Raw genomic sequence first — 15,397 nt, 5'->3', positions numbered from 1 at the left:
ATGTTTTAAGCCATGAGACCATGGCTTTAGTCTCACAAGCCTACTAAGAGAATACCTCTGAGGGCCAATGTGTCCACTCACCTAAGCCAGTCAAACTTGACTCTGACAAAATAGCCTCTTCTTCCAAAATTCAAGGAAATCAGAATTCTTGGTAATAAAAAAGATAAACAGGGGATACTGAGTATTTTAAAGTTTATAGTATAGGACACACTGCTTGGGCCCAGAGAACAGTTATTTTTTAAGCTGGAATGTGTACTGTAAGTCCATGAAGAGAAAAAAGTGGATGGAAATCTCAGCTTGTCCTAGCATACCAGGGTTTTTGAGAAGAGCTGCAGTAATGCCCGTAAGATGTTATGTCCCACAAGGGAGCAGTTAAGGAAACTGCTCTCATGCCATTGCATAGAAAGGAATCAGGATACCCAGAGACCACAACTCAGAAAGCTACAAGTCAAAACATTAAGACTTATTTTAACAACGAGCCAAATGGGATAAATCTAAACAAAAAATACGTCAAAGAAGTATGCTTAAATGAAACTCACATGACCTAGCTCTAGGCATTCAACTCTTCTGTGCTTCATTTTCCTTTAAGGTCCTCACTCTAATGTTACAACTTTCCTTCTTTAGAGTCCCAAAGAGGATCGAAGTTGTCAATAAGCAGCAATATTTTGAAAACAAACTTTTTTTTCTGAGCCAGTAGACTTAAAATATTCAGTAAACCATGCCATAAACAGATGTGCTGTCATCCAGGCTTTGTTGTTCCATTTCAGAGCACAGGCAGAATAGATTTAGCATAATTCTTAAGGGCCCTAGGATCTCTGGAATGGTAAATGATCACTGGCTTCAACTTTAAGTCCCCAGCTGCATTAGCCCCTAACAAGAGGGTCAGTCCATCCCTTGAAGCTTTTATGGCAGGCATTTACTTCCCCTCTCTAGCTAAGTCCTACATGCCATCTTCTTTCAATACAAGGCTATTTTGTCTACACTGAAAAATCTGTTTAGTGTAGCCACCTTCATCAGTTATCTTAGCCAGATCTTCTGGATAACCTGCTGTGGCTTCTACATCACCATTTGCTGCTTCACCCCACACATAACCCACAGGTTATAGAGATGGCTTCTTTCCTTAAACCCCATGAACCAACCTCTGCTAGCTTCAAACTTTTCTTCTGCAGCTCCCTCACCTCTCTCAGCCTTCATAGAGTTGAGAGTTAGGGCCTAGCTCTGGATTAGGCTTTGGCTTAAGGGAATGTTCGGGCTGGTTTGATCTTCTATCCAGACCACTAAAACTTTCTCCCTATCAGCAATAAGACTGTTTTACTGGCCAGGCGCGGTGGCTCACGCCTGTAATCCCAGCACTTTGGGAGGCTGAGGCAGACGGATCACCTGAGGTCGGGAGTTTGAGACCAGCCTGACCAACATGGAGAAACCCCGTCTCTACTAAAAATACAAAATTAGCCGGGTGTGGTGGCGCATGCCTGTAATCCCAGCTACTCAAGAGACTGAGGCAGAAGAATCGCTTGAACCCGGGAGGCGGAGGTTGCGGTGAACCGAGATCACCCCATTGCACTCCAGCTTGGACAAGAGTGAAACTCCGTCTCAAAAAAAAAAAAAAAGACTGTTTTACTTTTTTATCATTCTTGTGTTCACCGGAGTAGCACTTTTAATTTCCTTCAAGAATTTTTCCTTTGCAATCACGACTTCACTAACTAGCAGGAGAGGCCTAGCTTTCAGCCTATCTTGGCTTTCAACATGCCTTCCTCACTAAGCTTAATCATTCCGCTTTTGATTTAAAGTGAGAGATATGACTCTTCCTTTCACTTGAACACTCACAGGCCATTGTGTGGTTATTAATTGGCCTAATTTCAATATTATTGTGTCTCAAGGAATAGGGAGGCCTGAGGAGAGTGAGAGAGATGGGTGAATGAGTGGTTGGTAGAGCAGTCAGAACACATACATTTAAGGCTGCCACCTTATATTGTGGTGCACCCAAAGCAATTACAGTAGTAACATTAAAGTGTTACTAGTGTATCACAGATCACCATAACAGATATAGTGCTAATGAAAAAGTTTGAAATATTGCAAGAATTACCAAACTGTGACACATAGACTCGAACTGAACATGTGCTGTTGGAAAAATGGTGCAGATAGACTTGCTCAATGCAGAGTTGCCACAAACCTTCAATTTGTAAAGAATGCAATATCTGTAAAGCTCAGTGAAGTAACAATAGAACAAATAAAAGAATGCTTATATTTTAAAATATTCTATTTCCCCTATATCAGTTGACAGAAAATAAAATATTCTAACCACGGTGATTTTTCAACCCAATTTATCCTATAAGTCTGATTATTTTGAATTCTGATTCAAAAGCTGAAAAGTAAAAGTCATGTTCATAGCTAGATAATTAGTTTAATAACTTGAGCTAATCAAGCTACTTAATTATATTACAGAACTAAAAAATATTTAAAGAAATGGGGAGGGGAGCAATTTTACCTTACTAAATTTTGCTGCATATATTCAATCTTCATTAAAATCTGAACCCCAGTCTGAGAGCGAATGTAGGCTTTCAACCTGAAATAAAAACATCATATTGAAGGAAAAGCTGATTTTTAATATATTTCAAGATAGTCTTATGGAGACTAAGCATTTGTACCTAATAATACTTAAAAGTTCATCTATTTAAGCATAGAAAAGGAGATAAAGATGTTTTCTAACCAGAAACCTGAAAAGAAAATTTTTTTTTCCTCTGTTCAATTAAACATCTTAAATTTTAAAACATCTGTTTCAATAAATTAATCTGGCTATATAATTTTACAAAAATGTATCCTATTCAGTGACATTTTGTCTTACTGGCAAATATATGACTAATGATAACAACTAGGTTACCAGTTATAAGGAAAGAAACTCAACTATCATAGCTATTTTAAAGACTGCTTGATATGTGACACGGGTCTGGTTCAGTCTGGGCATGACCTTTTATCAAAAGTAAAAGAATGAGATTCAACTAGAACTGGATTAGACATTTTAGAATCCACCCAGTCTAAATTTTAAATACCAGGTTATTCTGGAACCAAACCAAGCACTCGTTCATATCCCAAGCAAGTACCATCTGGTGAAAATAAAGTCAACTGGGTTTCTGCCCAGGAGCACTAATAACTCACACTCTAATAACAATCTCCGTTTTGAGCAGTGCCTACTATATGCTAGGTCCTGTACTAGGAATTTTATATATGCTATTTCTTTTAAGCTTTGTAACAACCCTATCTAGGAAGTGTTATCATTCTTATTTCACTGATGAGAAAAAACAAGGCCTGGAAATTAAGTAACTTGCTCTTAATCACACAGCTAATAAGGGACAGAAACAGCTATTTTAACCCAGATATCCATGACTGAATCTTTCCACTATGTTATGTTAACCACTTTTGTCCACACTGTATTTCTGGACAGGAGGCAGAGTGTACTTTACTTAGTTCTATGAAGACTTGGCTGAAACAGGATTTCCTGTCTTTAAGTTACTTGGAAACTTTTCATTTTCAGAGTTTTTCGTTCAACCTCAAAGGTAGTTTAGTTTAAGGGTTAAGAGTAAAGACTTTGACTCCAGACTGCCTGGGTGTGAATCCTAGCTTCCCTGTTTACTAGCTATAGGATATTACTTAACCACTTCAAGGCTCAGTTTCTCCATCTGTAAAATGGGTATAATAATAATCTACTTTTCAGAGTTATTGTGAGGATTAAATGAATTAACACATTTATTACTGTCTGCTTTGAAGAGTGTCTGGAACATAGGAAACAATGAATGTCAGCTATTTCTACTGACAGACCTTCAGTAAACACCAAGAAAATGTGATAGAAAGTAAATTGCACTACACATCACATTCTAATAGTCATGGATGACCCTAATAAGTACATCAACATTTTTAATTATTTCAGAAAGTTACAATATTTTTGAAGCATACCTTTGACGAATTACAGGATCAGACTTTTCAGGATCAATGTAAGGTTTTAGGATTTCATTAATAGTTTTATCATCTGGTACTCTTTACAACAAAGAAAAAAAAAACAAGCTATATTAGTATTTATAATTTTCTACTAAAGGTGTTAATTTTGAATTATTAAATATTGTGGCTTTTTTGGTTTAAATAACTGAACAAAGACCTTTTATATTAGTCTTGGCAAAATAAAATATCCTTTTAAGCAAAAGTTACTTAGGAAAAAGCTCAAAAAGAGTTCTTGGACACACTTAACAAGGTCTTAAAAAACAACATTTTGAGAAATTCTGTATAAATCAATTATAAAAATATGAAGCCTCTTTTAACACACACCTGTACTCAAACATGAAAAGACAAGGTCAGGGTAAAATATATTTGAAACTAGTAGAAATAATAAATCTGAAAAAAGTTTTCAGATTTCAGTGCATGTTCAAATTTATTCATTCTAATTTATAAGACCAAGTTAAAAAATTGATACTAATTTCCTTGGAAACAAAACATTTTAAGTTTTCCAACTTTCCTCCATATATGCACACTGTTTTAAACTTATATATAAAGCTGTACAAACAAAATTAAGACACTGTTTTAAAACAGTAACTTTCCTCAACCATTTATACATATTCATATATACTGTTGGCTACATACCCCTATCTGTAAAATAAGTCCTTTCCTTGTATGCAACTCCAAATAACAAAGTTCTTCACTAAAATCCCTTTGACAACTACAAAGAGAGGATATTTATGTATAATGTAGGAATATGCTAAATATACTACTTAAAGAGCAACTTTAAAATTTTCCTAAATCAAGGAATGAAATAGTTCACAAACATTAAAATGTTTTGTTTGTTTGTTTTTTAATTTTTTTTTTTTTTTTTTGAGACAGAGTCTTGCTCTGTCGCCCAGGCTGGAGTGCAGTGGCATGATCTTGGCTCACTGCGACCTCCGCCTCCCGCATTTAAGCTATTCTCATGCCTCAGCCTCCCAAGTAGCTGTGATTACAGGGGTGCGCCACTTCCCCCAGCTAATTTTTGTATTTTTAGTAGAGACGGGGTTTCACCATGTTGGCCAAGCTGGTCTCGAACTCCTGGCCAAAGGCAATCCATCCGCCTCGACCTCCCAAAGTGCTGGGATTATAGGTGTGAGGTGCCGCATCTGGCCAACATTAAAATGTTTAAATGACACTTGAAAATGTTTATAGGCTGGATGCGGTGGCTCATACTTGTAATTCCAACATTTTGGGAGGCAGAGATGGGAGGATTGCTTGAGGCCAGGAGTTTGAGACCATCCTGGGCAACACAGTGAGGCCTTGCCTCTACAAAAATAAACAAGATTAGCTGGGCGTGATGGCCTGAGCCTTTAGTCCCACCTACTTGGAGGCTGAGGTAGGAGGATCACCTGAGCCCAGGAGGTTGAAGCTGCAGTGAGCGGAGGCCCGCACCACTGCACTCCAGTGTGGGCAACAGAGCAAGATCCTGCCCCCACTCCCCTCCAAAAAAAAAAGAAAAAGAAAAGAATAAGTTTTAATATGAAACAGTAACACAAAAAACTTTATGCAAATTAATTCCAATGAGTACACATATATACATCTAAAATAATGTATTTTCTGAGTGATACACTATAATATTAATAGTAGTAATCTTTGCATGGTAGAATTTTGGGTCATTTTTCACTTCCTTAACAACCACCCAGCTTAAGAAATAGGAAACTTTCAGCCATCTAATTCTCCTTGGATCCCTCTCCTCAATACTTGCTTTGCTGCTAAAGAAACCACCATCAGGATTTCTATGTTAATAATTTCCCTTAGAGTTAGTTCTATCACCTTTGTAGGTATTCCTAAAAGTACACTATTTATTTTTCTGGCTTTTTTCCCCCATATTTACAATCATGTTCTCTACATTCTTCCTTAACTTGCTTTTCTTACATTATTTCTGAGATTCATCCATGTTGATGTGCATAGCTGTAGTTCATTCATTTTTAGTGATGTTTAGCATTTCATTGTATAAATATACCACAATTTAGTTATCCATTCTACTACTGACATTAAGTTAACAGTTTATTTTAAATACACAGCCTTCAAATTAAAACAAATCAGTGATTGAAAGATAGCAGTGATACCTTTTTTCTATGTACTCAGCTTGACTTTGAGGAAACTGGAGCTTCACATGCCAACAAAACTGTTGTTTTCTAAGAGAGAAAATAATCATGTGAGAATCAAGGTAGATAATAAAAGTCTGGATGCAAATTGAACTTTCTAAATTTTCACTTTAAGATAATTCTAAAATTATTCTTAGACTTTAACGTATATTTTCTATTAAGAGCTAATTTCTCTTGCAAGGGTTATTAAGAAAGAAAAAAAAGGGAAGCAGTTCTAAATTCCAAGGACTTCACATTTCTGAATCAGAAAGCAATTTCTCATAGTTCAGGGGCTTTTGAGAGCAGTGTGTTACTATTTGAAGTTTACAAATAAATTTCCTCATGACTAAATACAATGAGCTGATGTCTTTGCTTGACTAGTCTGGAAATTAGGTGAATGAAGTATTGTCCGGTTGAGTCCAGCTGGCTGGAGATACACTTCTGAGGCATGAGTACGTGCATTCAGTAGCAAAACAGTAGACAACAAGCTGGTTGCTAAGCAGAACGCACTTTGAGCTACAGTCTTTTTGCTTTCAGGTCTAAACTTTGGTTTGACATAGGATCAACAGCAATAACTCACTAAATGCCTGATTTTAGAAAAATGACTATATTTAATATATCTAAATTTAGAGACATTGACATGATTCCTTTTTTAAAAATTCTAATGCTCAAAATATTGAATCCATTACAGAAATTTAAATGTCTTCACTACATGATGATTTTACACAATGTTTTCCTTACTTAGAAGAAATTTCTAACAATCCATTAGAGCAAGTTAATGACTACCAGCATCTCCTTAAAATCTATCCCATAGCAGTAGGACCTCAAAATCTAAAATAATTTTCTTTTAATACAATCTATCTTTCACCAAACATTTATATGATTTAGTAAAATTTCTGTCACAAGACAATAACCATAATTTTATTGAGAACAAAGTTGAAAAGTACCCTTTACTAATCTAAAGGACAGATGTCTAAAATCTCAGAGGAAAAAACATTTAAAAATTTGAATGCAAAAGCAACAGTTACTAGTTTTAAATAAATAATTCTTCCAAAATAAAACATGTTGCAATATTCATTATCTGTGAAATAGGTATACCATAATAGCATTATCACAAGGCTGAGAGACTTTTTTTTAAATCAGAAATAAACTGATTTTGTTCATCTTTTTTTTTTTTTTTTGAGATGGAGTTTCGCTCTGTTGCCCAGGCTAGAGTGCAGTGGCACAATCTCGGTTCACTGCAAGCTCTGCCTCCTGGATTCACACCATTCTCCTGCCTCAGCCTCCCGAATAGCTGGGACTACAGGTGCTCGCCACCACGCCCGGCTAATTTTTTTTTTTTTTTTTTTTTGGTATTTTTAGTAGACACAGGGTTTCACTGCGTTCGCCAGGATGGTCTCGATCTCCTGAACTCGTGATCCACCTGCCTCGGCCTCCCAAAGTGCTGGGATTACAGGCATGAGCCACCGCGCCCGGCCTGATTTTGTTCATCTTAATGCATAATATAGTTTCTTCCTAAATGTATGTTTTTTCAGGTTAACTTAGGGAAAAAAAGGATTACCAACTTGCCATCTTATGGAATTGTAAACCATACTCAATCACCCCAATTATTGCTTGAGTAATTTCAAAAACCATTCGCCTTTTAATATTTAGTACACCCTGAATATGTTCAGAAAGCACTTAACATTCCAAAGACAGAGAGAAAAGCCCTCGGAAATCATTTTATTTGTTGTAGTTAACTAGCTCTACTTATAACAAAGTCATTCATTGCTATACATTGCCAAATTATTGATAAAAATATTTCTATATTTGGCCTCAGCTCACACATGAACAAATTTGAAAAGTACACTAACTTTTAAAATGTGATCTTCCAATATTTCAAAAACAAAGAAAAACAGAATAATGTAAAGAACACTCAATGCACCCATATTCAGATTTAACTCATTTACAAATTGCCGTATTTTTGAGGTACTTTTATTTCTTCTAAGAAATAAAGGGCTATTGATAACAGTACATGATTCTCTATACTGTACTTTAACCCAAGGTGGGCAAACAGAAGTTGAAGGGTGTTGTATAAAGAACTGCTGGGTCTAGGCGCAGTGGCTAAAGCCTGTATAATCCCAGCACTTTGGGAGGCCAAGGTGCGCGCATCATTTGAGCCCAGGAGTTCGAGATCAGCCTGGGCAACATGGTGATACCCCATCTCTACAAAAAATACAAAAATGAGCCAGGCATGGTGGCGTACGCCTATAGTCCCAGCTACTCTGGAGGTTGAAGTGGGAGAATCACCTGAGCCTAGGAGATTAAGGTTGCAGTGAACTGCGACTGTGTCACTGCACTTCAGCCTGGGTGACAGAATGAGACCCTGTTTCCAAAAAAAAAAAAAAAAAAAAAATTGCTAGGCCAGGCAAGGTGGCTCACGCCTCTAATCCCAGCCCTTTGGGAGGCCGGGGTGGGCAGACCATGAGGTCAGGAGATCGAGACCATGGCTAACATGGTGAAACCCCGTCTCTACTAAAAACACAAAAAATTAGCCAGGTGTGGTGGCATGTGCCTGTAGTCCCAGCTACTCGGGAGGCTGAGGCAGGAGAATCACATTGCTTGAACCCAGGAGGCGGAGGTTGCAGTGAGCTGAGATTGAGCCACTGCATTCCAGCCTGGGCAACAGAGCAAGATTCCGTCTCAGAAGAAAAAACAAAAAAATTGCTGAAATGGGTGAGTTAATTTTCTCTAAAATGGTTTCCAATTCTTCAGTATTGCTGAAATTACTGTAAGTCCTGACATGTGTTCTTCTTAAGACTGAAAGAATTAAGCTTGTTTCTCACTTTTTATAATTATATATACAAATATATGTCCCACTTAAAAATATATACATACATCAAAATCCTAGCAACATTACTTGGATTATTTTCTAAAGCTAGATTCCAAGAAGTACAATCACTAAGACAGAGCAGGGTTTCTCAATCTCAGCAGTGCTGATATTTTGGACTAGATAATTCTTTGCAAAGGACTTGGTCCTTTGCACTGCAGGACGTTTAGTAGCATCCTAGGACTCCACCCTCTAGATGAGTGTTCCACTAGGAACACTCATGCACCACCCAGTTGTGGCCACCAAAAATGCTCCCAGAAATGGCCAATGTCCCCTGGAGGCAGAATCATCACTGTTTGAGAACCACAAGGATAACGGTTTGAACATTTACAATTACTCCTAATGCATTAGGAGTAATTAGGGCTACTGTTCCCTAAATTCAACAAAATGCCTTCAACTACAATAATGTCACTATACCCTTGGCATATCAACGTTCTCAAAAATGGTATTACTATACCTAGTATATTCTAGGTAACTTAGGGACTCCAAGATACCATGTTTAGAGTTGGGTGATAAGACTGGTGGAGTAATTGTGGCAACTTAATCCTTATGTTCCCTTCTGGACAATCTGACAAAGCAACAGAAACACTAACCTCTTCTGAGTCCTGTGAAACCCAAGTAACTATTCATGCATAGCAAAGCTGTTTCCCTCTCCTCCCCTAAATATCAATACACACATGCATTCTCAATGAGGGCAGCATGGCCCCAAAGAGGGCAAAAACTGGTTCTCTGAAGGGCCAACAAAACTTTGCTATTTTAACGTTTGTGGCCCTACAAAGGGCTACTGTATGCAACAGATATACAGTGTATCTACGGTATCAAAATATCATGGCAGAAAGCTCCTTGGGAGGCAATAATTAAAAAAAAGTTGAAAAATACTTAGATGGCACTTGTATTAAATGAGGAAAATAAATATTTTATACTCATTTTCAGTGAGTTAATACAGCGCACTTATTTACCAACACTTGCTTACTAGAAACTGTTAAGGATCAGTCTCTCCGTGGCCCATTTGTTAACAAAAATAGAAAGAAAAGGGATCATTCTCTCCCGGTTTCAAGAAAGTATGTGGATGAACACACACATTTAAGGAAAGAGGTTCTATAACCATAATCTAAATTATTCTTTTGACTTCATAACTTCAAATTGCAAATTTTCGTATGGGGAATACTACCACAATCCCAAGGAAAAAGATGCAAATCAAAAGTCATTAGCTCCTTTTAAATGGCACTGCTCTAATGTCACAATAAGATGTTCAAATTCATTAATAACCAAAGAAATGTATATATAAATAAAATATTTTTACTTTTCAGGTTTGTAGAAATGTTTTTTAAATTAGAAATACTAAGGAAGTGTGGCAAAAGTGTGGCAACTTCATTGCTGACAGGAATATAAATTGGTGCAAGCTTCTGGTAGTTCAATTTCATAAAAGCTATAAATAAAAATTTGTAATTGAAAAAGTGTATATTTTTGCCTCAATAGTTTTATTCCTGGAAATGTATCCCAAGGAAATAATTGGTCAAGTAATGATATATATATAAAATGTCCACTGCACCACTTTATATAATAGAAAAAAATTAGAAACAACCTAAACGTACATCATCAGAAAGTTGATGAAATAAATCATGGTAGATCTACATAATGAATTTTAAGTAGTCATAAAAGATGAGGCAGAACTTTATGTACTGATGTAGAAAAATGTGCATGTTGAATGATAGCCTTTATATTTAAAACACAGGTTTATACATATATTGGCAAGTATGAAGGCCATACCCCAAACTTTTAGCTATGATTATTTCTTGACATTATAAAAGGACTTGACTTAATTTTTACCCACGAATATGTCTGTATTATTAAATAAATCTTCCACATAATGATTTGTGGGCTTTTTTTCCTTTTTTGAGATAAGGTCTCACTCTGTCACCTGGGCTGGAGTGCAGTGGCAAAATAGGGCTCACTGCAGCCCTGACTTTCTGGGCTCAAGTGATCCTTTCGCCTCAGCCCCTGCGAGTAGCTACCACAGCTGGCTGTATTTTTGAATTTTAGTAGAGACAAGCTCTTGCTATGTTTCCCAGGCTGGTCTCCAACTCCTGAGCTCAAGTGACCCTCCTACCTTAGCCTCCCAAAGTGTTGAGATTACAAGTGTGAGCCACCGTACCTGGCTGATTTGTTACTTTTCATAATCAGTAAAGTCAAAGATGCATTCATGGGGCGCATACAGGACAGTAGTGATAGAAAGGACAGGAATAATTTTAACATTCTTTTTTTTTTTTTTCCTTTTTTTCCTTGAGACGGAGTCTCGCTCTGTCGCCCAGGCTGGAGTGCAGTGGCGTGATCTCAGCTCACTGCAAGCTCCACCTCCCGGGTTCACACCATTTTCCTGTCTCAGCCTCTCTAGTATTTGGGACTACAGGTGCCTGCCACCATGCCCGACTAATTTTTTGTATTTTTAGTAGAGACGGGGTTTCACCATGTTAGCCAGGAATGGTCTCAATCTCCTGACCTCATGATCCGCCCACCTCGGCCTCCCAAAGTGCTGGGATTACAGGCCTGAGCCACTGCACCCAACCTTAACATTCTTTTTAAACTTAAAAATATTTCACTATTAGAAGTATTCATTTAAGAATTCTCTTTTGCCCCCTTTGAGAAAAAATATATATATATTTCTCTTTTTTATCTTAGAAACTAGTACTGAACCAGAACTAGGGTTACCTATCTAATCATTTTGATGGCCTCAAGGCTATCTTCCTATGAAATATGCCATAACTAAGAGTTACAAATGGAGGCTAAACTCAAAGAATGAAGATTTCTAATACAAAGTTTAAAGAAGCTTGAATATTTCTGTTCTTTTTTTTTTAAATCACCAATTCTCATCCCATTCCAACACTGATTAACCAACATATACCCAAAGAACACTAACGAGAGCTCATTAGACATTAAGGACAAAGAGACCAACAAGGAGATGAGTTCAACACGGACTTCTTTTTAGGGCAGCAAGTCAATCACCAATGTTGGGCACTGCATTTTTCCCTCCATTTCACAATTTTCATATGAAAGCTTCCTGTTCTTTATTTACACTGTACATAGCAAGAAGGCTCAATATACTATAAGGTCCAGAGGTAGGATGGGGGAGAGGTTAAGTGGACTTTGCATTTGAATCTCATTTTAATAATTTATTTCTTAACATGTTCTTCAGCAACAGACAATCTCTCTGTACCTTAGGCTTCTCATAGTAAAACAGGGATAACAACGCTATTTTTATCACAATTAAATGAATAAATAATATATCAAGAGTTTAGAGGCCAGGCATGGTGGCTCATTCTTGTAATCCCAGCACTTTGGGAGGCCGAGATGGGTGGATCACTTGAGGTCAGGAGTTCAAGACAAGCCTGGACAACATAGTGAAACCCCATCTCTACTAAAAACTGCCAGGATTGGTGGTGTGCAACTGTAGTCCTAGCTACTCAGGAGGCTGAGGCAGAAGAATCACTTGAATCCAGGAGGTGGAGGCTGTAGTGAACCGAGATTGTGCCACGGCACTCTACCCTGGGTGACAAGAGTGAGAAGACTACCTCAAAAAAAAAAAAAAAAAAAAAAAAAAAAAAACAGTTTAGAACACAGTACTCAAAAATGTTACTGTTATTATCAAATACCGACAGTGTCTTTAAACAGAGTATTTTGCCGTGATTTCATAAGCAAACTCTATTCACATTAAACTTAGTGTTTAGTGGCTAGAGATGAAACTAGACACATTAATACCAGATTATAAAGGGCCCTGAATGCTCTGCTAAGCAGTATGGATTCTATCTTGTAATTAATGCACCATTAACAAAGGTTTTAAAGAACAGTGAATTGAAGGGCTTACAGGGAGATTCATCTTCCTACTACTTAACTCTCCTAATAAGTGTTTCCATAGTATATTCAGGACATTAACTTTTTAGCCCTTGTTTACAGTTATTAAGAGAAGTATTTCCAACTACTTTTGAGAATCACATTGACATATCATGTCAGTTCAAATATGCTTAAAATTTTTACTTCTGATTTTTAAACACAGGTAACTCCATGAGGTAAGCTAAAGCTAGACATTCCACATGTCTGTTTTCAGAATACTGTATCACTAATTACATTAGAAATGTCTACAGGTTCCATCCTGGCCAACATGGTGAAACCCCATCTCTACCAAAAATACAAAAATTAGCTGGGTATGGTGGTGTGTGCCTGTAGTCCCAGCTACTCGGGAGGCTGAGGCAGGAGAACTGCTTGAACCCCAGAGGCAGAGGTTGCAGTGAGCCGAGATCGCGCCATTGTACTCCAGCCTGGTGACAAAGTGAGACTCCGTCTCAAAAAAAAAAAAAAGAAATGTCTACAGGTTATAAAAAACTACCGGTAAACTGTTTTACCAGAGAGCACAGCAAGTAGCAACAGTAAATAACAATAGTTTGTTTTAAAAGCTTTTAATGTCAGGCATGGTTCTAAATGTATGTATTACCTCCTTTAATCCTTATAATTCTATGAGGTAAAATATTATTATTTCATTTTACAGATGAAAACACTAAGGTAGAGAGAAGAAAGTCACTCCTCCAAGGTCATTATTCAGCTGGAAAGTAGCACAGCTGCTGGGATTTGAGCCCAGGCAGTGCTTCCTCTTAACTCTAGAGTCCATACTCTGATCTGCTATATTATTATGAGCTTTCTAGAATTGAAAGTTCAAAAATAAACTATGTATTTTTCTGTACTGCGAATTCAAGTGTATCTCAGTTACTTTTTATTTTAAATATCTGCCTCCATATTTTAAAATCATTTTTAAGAGGTATAGTAGACATTTTGACTATCTACTTCACAATCATTCCCTACCTCTCACCACCATCCTTCGTAATCCATAACCATACCTTAATGAATGAACTCTATGCCTACCCTCTAGGGGTGTACATTATGACTTAAGAAAATCAACATACTTTCCTGGACACAGTGGCTCCAGACTGGGCAGATTATGTAGGCAGCCTAATCATGGTGAAGTTCAGGTTTTCTGTTTAGTAATGTTGGGAGAGAAGCACTCTGTCTGGATATTTACTATAACCCAAACTGTTACCAGCAATAGCCTATGACTATGAGGATTACATGGACACCATAAAGGATACAATAAAGAATCAGAAAAAAAAAATGGGTCCTTGATGATATAACCAAGTTGTTGTAATTGAAGTCCATCTACCTCTGAACATTCAGTTATGAGAGTCAAAATGTCCTTTGTATATAGCTCAAATCTGTTTAAACTGGGTATTCTATTTCAGGCAAATATAAAGCATCCTAACTGATACAAGGGATTGATACAAACATTTCTGCTATGTTTCTCTTTCATTTATAAGCAATAGAAAAAGAAGAGACACTAACATTGTCAAGTGGTATGACATCTGGAAGCAGCAAATAATACCTGATGAAATTTCAGGAAAAAAATTTGTTCTACTGTCAGCTATAAAATCTTGATTTAAAGCTGAAAGAAAATCTAACAAATTTTGAACTCTTCAAGAAAAATACAAAATCTATAAAATATCTACATAATCCTTCATTCACAGGCATTTAATCTTTTAAAATGTATTCCAAGATGAAAATCTGAAGTCTCTCAAAAATAAATGGAATAATTCCTTATAAAAATAATCTATTTTATTAGGATTAGTACCACGATAAGTGTTTTTTGGAAGCATGAATACAAAGAATCTGTTTAGTTACTTGGTATAGATTAAATGACTAGAATTTGGGAGAATGAAAACCATAATTTTATGTCTCACATCATTATGTAAATACTTTGGAAAGTAATAGTTATATATTTTTTCCCTTTTAAAAATTAGTACCACTACTGCATGAAAATAATAGGAAACAGGTTAACTATGTGGTATTGGCTTTAGTAGAAAGTATATTAAGAAAATGGATATAGCAGGTGAAGACTGAAATGAAATGAAAAAGAACCTTTTTACTTCCAATAACTGATGAATACTTGAGTACTTAAGCAGTTCTCAACTGGGAGTGGCTGGGAGTATGGGGACAATTGGAAATGGCTAGGCAGTTTTGGTTGTTCCAAGACTAGGGAGCACTTGAGGGATTTAGTAGGTAGGGGGCAAAGAATGGGAAATTCCTATAATGTATGGGAAAGTCCCACAAAACAAAAAAACTGTCCCATTCAAAAATGCCAATAGAGCCCCTACTAAGAAACACTAGAAAGTAGAAAGGAGACCAGATATATGCATACCAAAAATGAATACCAGCACCAAATGCTAGCATCTGTTTCATATTAACTGCAGAGAAAATATGTACTATAGGAACCTAGGTAAAAGAGACATAATGGAGAAGATGAGCTATCATGTGTACTCTCACAGATGGCTAGAAAATATGGAAGAAAAAGACATTCTAGGATTTAGAATGG

At 36.8% G+C, this 15,397-nt stretch overlaps 1 protein-coding gene across 2 annotated transcripts in view; it reads right to left on the bottom strand.

Moving 5' to 3' along the window:
* The window catches only part of ZNHIT6 (zinc finger HIT-type containing 6), a 55,699-nt gene that overhangs the window by 21,803 nt on the left and 18,499 nt on the right, over positions 1 to 15,397 (bottom strand). For both annotated transcript variants that reach the window (XM_024249501.3, NM_001131210.1), the window contains 3 exon segments: positions 6,099 to 6,167; positions 3,952 to 4,032; positions 2,489 to 2,566 (listed from right to left, as the gene is read on the bottom strand). In XM_024249501.3, coding sequence (XP_024105269.2) covers positions 2,489 to 2,566; positions 3,952 to 4,032; positions 6,099 to 6,167 — 228 coding nt within the window.

This window comes from Pongo abelii, chromosome 1, assembly GCF_028885655.2.
Source record: "Pongo abelii isolate AG06213 chromosome 1, NHGRI_mPonAbe1-v2.0_pri, whole genome shotgun sequence".
Lineage (NCBI taxonomy): Eukaryota > Metazoa > Chordata > Mammalia > Primates > Hominidae > Pongo > Pongo abelii.
This window is presented reverse-complemented; position numbering and strand designations above follow the sequence as displayed.